This window comes from Elephantulus edwardii, unplaced genomic scaffold (genome assembly GCF_000299155.1).
Source record: "Elephantulus edwardii isolate Elephantulus edwardi_28Jun2011 unplaced genomic scaffold, EleEdw1.0 scaffold00047, whole genome shotgun sequence".
NCBI lineage: Eukaryota > Metazoa > Chordata > Mammalia > Macroscelidea > Macroscelididae > Elephantulus > Elephantulus edwardii.
In genome coordinates, this window is record NW_006399797.1 from 16,322,853 (window position 1) to 16,335,317 (window position 12,465).

Consider the following 12,465-nt stretch of genomic DNA (forward strand, 5'->3'; position numbering starts at 1 on the left):
GTCATCTGCATAACGCAGATTGTTGATAAATCGTCCACCACTCTTGACCCCACATTTCTCCTCCTAGAGCCCAGCCTTCCAGATAATCTGTTCTGCCTATAGGTTGAAAAGGTATGGAGATAGGATGCATCCCTGCCTACGCCCTTCCCAATTTTGAACCATGCAGTGTTCCCTTGCTCTGTTCTGACGACTGCCTCCTGGTCCAAGTATAGGTTTCGCATTAGCACGATCAAGTGTTCTGGGGATTCCCATTCTTCTCAGAGTCAGCCACAGTTTGTTATGATCCACACAGTCAAATGCCTTTTCATAGTCAATGAAACAGATAGACATTCCTCTGGTATTCTCTGCTTTCAGCTAAGATCCATCTAACATCAGCTGCAATATCCCTAGTACCACGACCCCTTCTAAACCCCGCCTGGACTTCTGGTAGTTCTCTGCTGAGGTGCTGTTCGAGTCGTTTTTGGATAATCTTCAGTAAAATCTTGATGGTGTTAGCAAAGCCAAAACCAGGATAAAAATCAGTGCAAGAACCTTAACACTGCAGGGCACGAAGGAACCTCCAGTAAATGCTAATAGTGTTTCTAGTGAAAATTATCATAAAGCCTAGGGGATCCTCTGCTGGCTTAATCTGTAACGCGTTGTCAACCTAAGGGTGGTGTCTTTGGCTGAAATCCAACAGCGGCTCAGGGAGAAAGATGGACAGTCTCCTGCCTTACAATTCAAAGCCTTAAAAAACTGGCTGGAGTGTCAGACAAAAATCGGTTCCAACTCGATAGCAGTAAGTTGTTTTTTTTTATAAGACCTAACATTTGCTTCCATGCTCCAACAGACTGACATACTAATTTAATTTTTAAGGCAATACCAAGTAATGCTGAAATTTACTTGGGGAAAAAATTTACCCACTATCGCACCAATCTAGCTACTAGCGTGTGTGTTTTGGTTTTTTGTTTGTTTGTTTTAAAGAACTCTTACTTATGGTGCCACTCTTTGGGAGAAATGAAAGATGGACAGTCTCCTCCCTTGCTAGTTAAAGTCTCTGAAAATCCACTGAAGGGTCAGCTGTGAGTTGCTTCTGACTCAGTGGTAGTTAATAACTACAACAACCTATGCTGCTACTTTTACTATTTTGTAACTTCTGATGGTGTAGAATTGAGGTGCTAAATCAAAGCCCACTCTCCGCAAGTGGTTTTAAATTCACAGTCGGCTCTCCAGGAGAGAAAGGTAGATAGTCTTCTGTTTAAATTCATAGCCCTGGAAAACTGATAGACGGTCACTCACTTTGAGTCGGAATTGGTTATGTTGTTGTTGTTAGGTGCTGTCAAGTCAAGTAAGACTCATAGTCACCCTGTGAACAGTGGATATGAACCGTCTCCTATCCTGAGCCATCCTCACAGTCTCAACGTCTTGCTGCAGTCACTGTGTCAGTCCATCTGGTTGAAGGTCTTCTCTCCCACGGACTCCCCACCTTTCCATGCATAATGGCCCTCTCTAAGAAATAGCCTCTCCTAGCAGCTTACCCAAAGTACGTGAGACAAAGCTTCATTACCTTTGCTCCAGGAAGCACTCTAGCTGCGCAGTTCATGGGAAATTGAGTACTCTTCTCCAACACCACAGCTCAAGGGCATCAATTCTTTTGTTATCCTTAGTCATTATCCAATTCTCAGATGCATAGGAGATTATTGAAAAGACCATAAACTGAATCAGGTGCACCTTAGTTCTCAGACTGACATCATTGCTTCTCAATAGCTTGGAGAGGTCCCTGACTGCTGACTTTTCTCAGTATAGTATGTTTCCTTGTCTCCTGACTGCTGATACCAAGGGTTTTGGTCCTGGATCCAAGCAAGATGAAGTCAGGTCCTTGACAGTTTCAATCTTCTCTCCATCTCTCATGATGTTGTCTAATGGTTATAGGATTATTTAAGGCAGTTTGCCTTCTTCTGAATTAACTTTGGGCTACTTGTTAGAGTTAATTGGTGACTATCCAGCCATAGTTAAAAGGTTTTGTTTACATTTTTCTTCATTTCATGTTGTTAATTATATCGGCACATCCCTTTTCATGTGTGGTACAACTTGCTGTTTGCTCTTAAGATATGTTGAACAACTACTCACAGATTCAAGTATAACATCCCATATTTTCACTTGAAATTTTTTATATTTCTTCATTCCTATCATAATATGCCAGTAGTCACTGCCTTTATTATTATTAGATGTGATGAGAAATATGTTGAACATTTCAGAACTGAGCACAAACGTTTTATGCTAATTTATCAAACTTCAGTCACCTGAAGACCTGGTTACCACTTTTGCAGTGTATCATTTCTAATATATTAATGAGAACTTTTATTTAACTCCATTTTAAAAAATTATTCTTAAGCATTGTTATTTTAAAATTTTTAATTTGATTTGCTACTTTTAATTACTTTTTTCCCTAATTGATTGTCTTATTTAGTGCTGTAGTAGTAATACCACAAGTAAAAGATTTTAACAAACAATAAGTTATTATACTGCAGTTTTTTTGTTGTTGTTATTTATGGGCCACTGAGTTGGCTCTTAGCAACCCTATGAACAACAGATCTAAACCCTATCCTGTCCTGTGCCTTCCTCATCATCTCTGACATACTAGAGTCCATTGCTGTTGTCACAGTGGGAGTCTACCTGGTTGAGGATCTTCCTCTCCTTCAGTGACTCTCCATCTTTCCAAGGATGATGGCCTTTTCCAAGGAACAGCCCTTCCTACCAACATGCCCAGAGGATGTGAGACAAAACTTCACCATCCTTGCCTCCAAGAAGCAATCTGGGCACACTTTCTCCAAGATATGTTATTGTTCTTTTGGCAGTCAGTGGACTGTTTGGTACTCTTCTCCTACACCACAACTCAAAGGCATCGAGTCTTCTGTCATATATATTCATTGTCAAGTTCTCAGATGGACAGCATCTGGCTTTAGTCTTTAAAGTCTTTTAACCTACGTCTTTGCACCTCAATACTTGCAGAGGTCTCTGATTGTAGACTTTGCCATTTCAACGTATCTTTAGATTTCTTAACTGCTAGTGCCAAGGGATCCTAGTAAGACAAAATCATTGACAATTTTTATCTTTTTTCCATCTACCATGATGATGTTTATCAGCCCAGAGGTGAGGATTTTTGTTTTCTTGATATTGAGATGTAATCTGTAGTGAAAGCTGTAGTTTTTGATCTTCCTGCTGCAAGTGTTTTACATCCTCATTTTCAACAGAAACATGCATAACATAAATTGTTGATCATTCTTTCTCCTGTCCTGATGTCACACTCTTCTTCATAGAGTCCAGTTTCTCAAGTTATTTTCTCAGCATAAAGATTGAGTACATATAAAGAAAGGATATACCACTTGAGGCAATTCTTTCTTGATTTTAAACCATGCCATATTCCTTTTTTCTCTTCAGACTACAGCATATTGGTTTAAGTATAGTTTTCTTATGAACATAATTAAATGTTCTGGGATTTTCATTCTTCTTAATTTTAACCATGGTTTTTTTATGATCCACACAATCAAATATCTTTGCATATTCAATAAAACACAAATAGACATTATTATGGATTTCCTACTTTCTGCTAAGATCCATCTGCTATCAGCAATGTTGTCCCTGGTGTCACTTCTGAAACCAACCTGAACTTCTGTCAGTTCTCTGTCAAGATACTGTTCTAGCCTTTTTTGGATAATCTTCAGCAGTATTTGCTTGCATGTGCTATTAATAATATTATTCTGGAGATCCAAGATGGCGGCGGAGGCAGAGACAGCGTGGTGAGCTGCGGGAGCAGTAAACCACTTAAAGCAGGGCCATTATGGCCTTCCACAGATTTCGGCTTATTGATAATTGAACACTTAAACAGTTGATGACTGGCCCTCAGTGAAGATCGAGGCTCAACAACAGGAATTCAAGGATTCCCAAGGAGAAATAGGTGAGTCTCGTGGCTCCCAACACACACACATGCACACACACGCACACACACGCAGAGCCGGTGCCGTGCTGCACAGCCGCTGCAGCTCCATGAGGCAGAGCCGGTGCCGCGCTGCACAGCCGCTGTAGCTCCATGAGGCTTCCACAGCCGGAACGAATGGATTCCCTCACCCAGGATGGATGCTGGGCACCGGCCCTCCTCAAGACTGGTACAGCGAAGTCACCACACTGGTGCAAGGTGGACTTGTTCTAGAGAGAATTCTTGGAGCCAGGATGGCGGCTGTGGGGGAAGCGGATGGCATGCTGAGCGCCCATGCTGCGGGGTGGGGTGGCGCCCCCCAGGGGCCGCTGGCGCTGGGTGGGGGGCACTCCACTCCCGCCGGCCTCCTGCGCTGGGGGGGGGTCCGCGCCCAGCTGGCCGCCTGCGTAGGAGTTGGGGGATGGGATGCATGCCTGCCATCTGCAGGTTTGGGTTTCCTTGGACAGGCCAAAGAAGACGATTACCTATAGAATGGATTGCTGAAAGTCCGTGTGAGTCTGATGACCTTAACAGTGGCAGCATGCACAAGAGGACCGACATCCTAAATGCACCACATATTTTGTTCTGTTGAATGCTTCTGCCGAAAGATGGTTAGACCTCGGGGGAGTCTGTTCACAATTCTCAGGTTCCCTTTATCATATATAAAGGGAGAGGGCAGTGACACCTACTTCAAAATATAGTATGACCACTTATGGGGGGGGGTAAAAGTGGCAGTGCTGGAATTGGAAACACTATCCCTGACCATAGAGTCCTCAGTCAGGCAAGGGGACCAGACTGGGGTAGGGGCAGTTGGAGGGGGAGTATACCAGCCAGCTCCTGGGAGATGTTGCCCTGCTCGGGATGGGCTGCCCTCGGCCCCCGGCTCGGGGCGAGCCGTCGTGGCCTTCTGCCTGGGGCGGGCTGCCCTCAGCCCCCGGCTCGGGGTGAGCTGTCTCAGCCCTCAGGGTGAGCTCCTCAGTCCCCAGATTGTGCCATCTGACCCCTGGGTGGGGAAGGGGGAAAAAAAAAAGAATGCCTAGGGTATCCAGAGAATGTTACCTAGGCCACCTTCTGCCACCCTCCCCCACAGTAAACCTGAAAGCAACACCTCCAAAGCCCTTCTATTTGTAACTCACAAGTTCTCTATAGGTTTGCTCCCTTTCCTATAGGTAACCTTAACACTGAGTTTTACTCCAGTATTGACCCTGAACTCGGTGTCAGTGACAAAAAGGAAATACAACTGACAGCTAAGGAAGCAAAGGAGGATGGAGCCTCTGGATTCAACCAGCCATCTCCACTGGACCCACCTGGGAAAACACTTTGCAGTCCAGAGGGGAGCAAATGACAGGAAAATATCTTCTAACAGAGCAAGAAGGCAAGCAGCTTTAACCCAAGACCACCAGTAAGGTGATAAAGCATCCTCCCTTCCCCCCTTTACATCTCTGCCCCTGTTCAGCATGAAGAAGCCAGAGGAGTTGGCATCCAGTTCCCAAATCAATAAGACAGTTGGTTTAATTACCATTGGAAAATGCTTGTCATTCGTCTGTAGCATCTAGTCTTCACTGGACCCTCATCATTTCCTTTACCTGCTTCCCCCACCGACCAAACTGTGCAGCTCTTCAACTGCATCCTGGTCTGTCCTCACCCTTCTGCCCCCAACCCTCACCTCTTTGTACCCCCAATATGTTTTTCCCAATAAAAAAAATAATAATATTATTCTATAATTTCCACATTTTGTTGGATCACCTTTCTTCCAGATTTCCTGACACAGACTAGTGAGTACATCTAGGGCTACCTCTATTAGTTGAGACATATCAGTTATATTCTTGGGACCTTATTTTTCTGTCAGTACCTTCAGTGAAGCTTGAAATCAACCACCATAAAGAAAATCTACAGCAAGGAAGAAGAAACAGCGTGTGTCCTTGGGAGCCAGAGATTCCTACATTAATCAGACCAAAATCTGCACTAGAGAATTAGAAGCCTGAGCTGAGAACCAGGAACCAACCTGAGACAACTGACTTGAATATGTGCTCCAAAGAATCAGAGCCAGAGGCTCTCAAGCTTGCTGGAGGACTAAGGGAAGAACCATGGGGGGCAAGTCTAAGAGAACTTAGTAACACTGACTTAAGCCGTGAGGCTAAAGGTCAGAGGGCCTGTAACCTCTCTTTAGAAGTTGTCTGGACTGAGATACTATATCCTATATCCTGCTGCCAACCCGGATTATAGCCCATTAACTTTCCTAATAAACTTCCTATCCAGACATCTTAGAAGGAAGTTCATGCCACTCCCTTGCCCAGGGAGAATGAGACCAATGCCTGCCTACATCAAGGCTTGGGCCTTCTGGGCCGCACCTGGCCCCGTGCTGCCTCCTTGCTCTGGGAGAGACCAAGACCAGTGCCTGTTGGCCCGACCCCCTGACCTTCCACACCGTGTACCATTGTCTTGCTGAGGGACCTTTCCCATCTCTGCCATGGTATCTGTTTGTTTGCTTTTCCTTAGGATTTGGTCTTACGGGTATAATCACCTGCCTGTTGTTACTAGGTGCCATGAAGTTAACTTGTTCACAGCGATCCTATGAACAAAGATCTGAATTTTGCCCTATCCTACACGATCTTAATCTCTGCCCTGCTGAAGCCCCATTGTGGTAGTTAGTCCATCTTGTTGAGCCTCTTCCCCTCTTTCTCTGACCCTTCACCTTTCTTTCCCAGCATGATTTCGCCAAGGTTTGGTTCTTCTTGAGACTATGCCCAAAATAATGAAGTTTCACCTTCTTTGCCGCTTAACGAACACTCTGGTTGTACTTCCTTCAAGATAGACTTAGTGGTAAGGAGTTCTGCTTCCCCAAATGTACATTTTGAATCTACCAACTGCTCCTTTGGAGAAAGATGGGCAGACTGCTACTGAAAACCCACTGAAGAATCAGCCATGGATGAGTTCCTACTCTGGTACACAACAACAAACAGTAACAGTATATTCAGTACTCTTCACCAACACCACAAAATGAGGCATAGATTCTCCTGTCATCCTTATTCATTGTCCAATTTTCAAATGCATGTGAAGCAATTAGAAATACCATAAAAAAAAAAACCCTTGACTTAGATCAGATGCACATTAATCTTTAAATTTACATCATTTCTCTTTTTTAATAAATGTTTATTTTATACTGGTTTGTTAACAAAGTTTGTATACATTGTGTTTCATACAATCATTCCCATTCATTATATTTTATAGAATTAATCATAATCAATGAATTATGCCCACCATTATCCTATTTTTCAGGATTCCCTGCTGGGTCTTTCCCATTTGTTTTACCACCTCTCCCTCCACCCACCAAATTGTGCAACTATATGATTTCCCCCCACCCATCCTCACTCCTCTGATCCGACCCTCTCTACCATGGAGCCTCATACATGTTTTACTAGTTATCTTTCTATTTCTACAATAATAGTCTTATGCAGTATTTGTCCTTATGAGACTGAGTTAGTTCACTCAGCATAATGCTCTCCAGTCCTTCCCAAGTTTATGTAGTAATTTTCGAAGTTGTTGCTCCTGAGTGCTGCGTAGTATTCCTTTGTATGAATGTACCACAGTTTCTCAGTCCATTCAGTTGTGGTTGGACATTTGGGCTGTTTCCTTGTTCTTGCTGTGGTGAATAATGCTGCTATGAACATTGATGTACAAATCTCCATTTGTGTCTCAGTTATCATTTTCTTGGGGTGTATTCCTAGCATTGGGTAATTTGCAATTTCTGTGTTCTTGAGGAAGTGCCAAACTGCCTTCCAGAGTGGTTGTACCATTTTACAATCCCACCAACAGTGTATGAGAGTTCTTATCTCTCCACATTCTCTCCAGCATTTATTGTTTTCGATCCTGTTGAACTTTGCCTCTGCTACTATGGTATCTCATTATGGTTTTGATTTGCTTCTCTTTTATATGGTATCTCATTATGGTTTTGATTTGCTTCTCTTTTATTGCCAGTGATTTTGAGCATTTTTTTTCCTGTGTCTATTGACCATCCGAGAAATCATTGCTCTTTAGCTCTTTGGAGAGGTCCTTGACCCATATTCACAAAGTGCACAATTTGCACTTTGGAGAGGTCATTGACCAATGCAGGGTCTTTTGATTTCTTGACTTCTGCTACTATTGGTGTTGATTGTCGATCCAAGTAAAATGCAGTTGTTTACAACAAGTTCATAAGAACCAGATTATACCTTGAGTCTATCCCAACTGAATTTAAAAACTATCTTATTTGACACCTTGAGCACTAATGCTGGAAGACCAGATGAGTTGACTCCCTTACAGTTTAGGAGCCTAGAAGTCCAAATTCAGGATGCCAGCTGTAGGGGAAGATGCTCTCAGTTTCGGAGAAAAGTCCATGTTTCCTTCAACATCTTCAGGCCTCCCTTCAAGATCTCCATCTCTCAGCCTTCCCATATGTCGTGGCATTTCCTAGTACAGAGACCAAAGTCTAAAGGACATGCTGCACTCCTGGTCTTCTTTCTTGATGATTTTAAGGTTCCTCCCTTCTATCTCCTTTTCCATCTCCTGAGACAAAGGTAGTATAAACCATGTTCCAAGAAAATTCCTTTTAACATTATTCAAGGTGTGATGGGATTATTGCTCTTGGACCCCAGCCATATCTATCCTTTTGCAACTACTTGGTTTATTAAATCATAGGGGATAATTACATCATCACATTTACATACTTTCTTGTTGTTCTTATGTGCTGTTGAGTTGCCTACAACTCTTAGTGATCCTATGTACAATAAATAGCTCTGAACTGTGTCCTCTCATAAGCTAGTCTCAGTGTCTCCAACACACCTGCCCTTATTACTCCAGTCACTGGGTCAGTCCATCCAGGGTCTTTCTTGCATTATCCTACCCTTTCAAGCATGATGACCTTTTATAGGGGACACAGTTTAATTCATAATACTATTTAACTATTAAAACCTGCCTGCTTTTATTCCTAATATTTCCTGACAGACTGCCTTTGATATCTGTACCATGTTTTGGTAAACATTCAGTAGACTGGTTAAAGGAGATAATTTACTAAAGTGCCCATAACTGCTGATATAACCATTTGATAATGGCAGTTAGCGTTGGCAATTTTTATTCTGAAACGTAGCTTTATTTAAGATTAATAAGGGGCCTTTGGTTCTGCTTTTTATAAAACTCTCAAAGTGCTTTACACAAGTAATTTAAAAAGACATCTTCAAAACAGAAAATTATAATTAGTCTGGAGTTATTTTAGCTAATGTGAAGTGAATGTCTGATTTTATTTGATAAGCAGGCTCTAGGTTGTTAAAACTGCTTGGGTAATTCAGTCCTTAAAATATTTTCAGAACTCTCATCCTGTTAATTTGGGTAGTGGCACAGTATTTATTTTTTTAATATTCTTTTTCCCTTAGGGGGTTACTATTGTTAAAGCAATAGTTTATGGTAATGTTGCCCGTTACTTTGGAAAGAAAAGAGAGGAAGATGGACACACTCATCAGTGGACGGTATATGTAAAACCTTATAGAAATGAGGTAGGTGGTTTTTCTTTTCTGTAACTTTTCAAAGCTACGGTATGTTTTGCCTGAAGAATGATAATGTTCTTTTGTAACAGCTTTCTAATTATAAAACTGACCCATTGTAGAACTTTTGACAGGAAAAAAAGTACATTGAAATTGTTTCAAAGTCTTAAATTTCTTTTTTTTATTTTCTTGATTTTATTTATTTATTTTATTTTATTTTTGCGCGAGTGTACTGTCAAATCAGATCTGACTGGTACAGGAGGAGATTGTCCCTCCTTTTCCCGGCAGAGCATCTGGTGGATTCGAAACGTGTGCCTCTGGGATTGTAGTTGCAGAACTCCCCCTAAAAGTCTTAAATTTCATGAATATTTTTTCCTTCCAAGCTGTACCTATGTTTGTGTGTGTGCTTTTTTAATTGCAAAAGGGATTTTTATTTCTTTTTTAAATTGTGATTTGAGTGAAAGATTACCTAGCAGATTGGTTTTTCATCCAACCATTCATACGCATTTTGTCTTTAAACATTCCTTATAATACCCACAGTGTAATCAGACTTTTCCCATCTCCTCCCTGTAATTCTCATTTCCATTAATTCTATCCCTTTTTTTGCCTCCAGAGATTTATCTTTGGTCAAAAGCTGTGTGTGACTCCTTTAAAGTGTCTTTTACATACTCTTTTTTTTTTTTTTCTCAATGTGTGATAATACATACTCTTGTTTCTTAGTTGTCCCACTTAACATTACTGTAAATGATCATGTTATTAAAATTATTTACATGTTAGGAGAACTGGAATTATTGTGGGAAAAAATTAAATTGGATAAATACCCCATCAAAGTAAATTATAAATGATCAAATAATTATATGAAAGAAACAAAACTGTAACATTTTTAGGAGAAATCATTGAATTTTTAAAATCTCTGAATGAAAATACCTCCTTTTTCTTGACAAAAACTTTAGAAGCCGTAAAAGAAAAGGTAAATTAAACTACATAAAAATAAAAACTACTATACACAAATCATTTTAGGAATTTATCCTACCTCTGTCCTTATATTAGAAAATAAATACAATGTTGTTTCTTGCCACCTTGTGAAAAGAAAGCAAAACGTTAAAAACACCTCAGAACTCCCATCAGTAAACTAAACCATATCCTAACGTAACCATATATTGACTCAGACTCTTAATGACTCTCCATCCAGTCTCTGCAGCCATGAATCTTTAAAGGAGGAGACTGCTAATCTCCCAAGGAGCAGCTGATAGGTTTGAACCTTTAGCCTTTCGCACCATGTAACACATTATGCCTTTGGAGCCCCTAATGAATAACTGTAGGATAGCATTATGATATGTGCCACTGTCAAAAAGTGAAGATGCTTTTTGTACACATGTATGAAAGTACTCCTAAATACATTTTTACATTTAAAAAGTAGTAGAAACTATAATTTGCTAATGCTTACCTCTAATGGAGACAAAATGGAGTTCTGGTGGCCTAGTGGTAAGCAGCTGCCCTGCAATCCCAAAGGCATGTGATTTGAAACCAGCTGCCCTGCGGGAGAAAGATGGGGAATCTCCTCCTGTGCAGTTAACTGCCTCTGAATACCCACTGGAGGGTCAGCTATAGGTTGGTTCTGATTCAACCAGTATGCAACAACAACAATGGAAATAACAGACTATTATATGTGCATAAAATATATTTGAAAGGGTATCTGTCCCTCATCTGTCTGCATCATGTTTCCCTATTATCCTTTTTCCTATTTCCCTATTTTCCTATTATCCCTTTTTTTCCTTTCTTGTTTTCTTGTCGTGTTCAGTTGAATCAGATCCGAGAGGCACAGGAAGAAATTGCCCCTCCTTCTCCAGTGGAACATCTGGTGGATTCTAACCTTGTGCCTTTGGGATTACAGATTCTTTCCACTAGGCCATCAATTTCCATTATCCTTTAAAACTACTTTCTTGACTCTCAAAGATTAAGTTAGGTACCTTTCTTAGATACTTGTACCTGATGCCCTCACTGGGGCACTCTGGTGACAAAATCCATAGTGAGTTGTACTAACTCAAAGATCTTACAGCTCCATCAGTTTAAATCTGCCAGTGATACCATGAGAGAACAATAAGCAGTCTGCTCCCATTTTGAAATACAGCCACAGAAGCACAGTAGAGCTTGCTATCAGTCAGATCCTACCTGGTGATAATGAGTTCGAGTTTTTAAGTCCTCACAACACATACTACATTTGTCATTAAGTGATTGTTTTCTTGTCTATTCTCCATTCCACAGTGAACTTATTGAGAATAAGGCTCTGTTTCATTTATCATATGCTTAGCTTCTGGTATAACATCTTGGACACAATAGTCAATCTAATATTTGTAGAAGGAATAAATGAAAGTATTGCTGAGAGTCTTTTAAAATGCTTGTTAAGTCTGCCTTAGGAAAAAAATATTCCCAAATAATATTGTAGCAAAACAAGACATTAAAGTATTATTATAATATTTCCCAATTTTATTTTTCAAGAACTGTACATAAATATAAAGCAGTTGCAAAAGGAAAAATACTGTATGAGCTTACTTACATGAAATAGGAACACAGAGAGACTAGAAATAATTACTGGTTACCAAGGCTGAGAGAAAAAGGAAGTAGGGGAGTCATTTGCTGAGGAGCACTGAATTTCTGTTAATGGTGATGGAAAATTTAGAAACAGATAATGTGATAGTTATATGACATTGTGAATGTCTTTCATATCACTGAGCTATCTATACATTAAAACTTGATAAAAATTTGAGTGTTTTGTTTTGTTTTACTACAATAAAAAGATTCAAATTTGACTTAAAAATTGAGTATCATCTGCAGAAGAATCCAGATATAAGATTTACAAAACAAATTAGGTGTGCATGTATTTCTATGTGTTAAAATTAATACCTAATTAATGAATAATTCAGCATAGAATTCCTTTATTTTAAAAACTTCAGAGGATTCATTTATATTTTTAAAGACAATTACATTTCATAA

The 12,465-nt window shown here is 40.4% G+C and overlaps 1 protein-coding gene across 1 annotated transcript in view; it reads left to right on the top strand.

Annotated features, from left to right (window-relative positions):
* YEATS4 (YEATS domain containing 4) overlaps window positions 1-12,465 on the top strand; it is a 26,459-nt gene that overhangs the window by 1,680 nt on the left and 12,314 nt on the right. Inside the window, exon 2 of the mRNA XM_006886080.1 lies at window positions 9,364-9,483. Coding sequence (XP_006886142.1) covers window positions 9,364-9,483 — 120 coding nt within the window. The remainder of the gene's footprint in view (window positions 1-9,363; window positions 9,484-12,465) is intronic.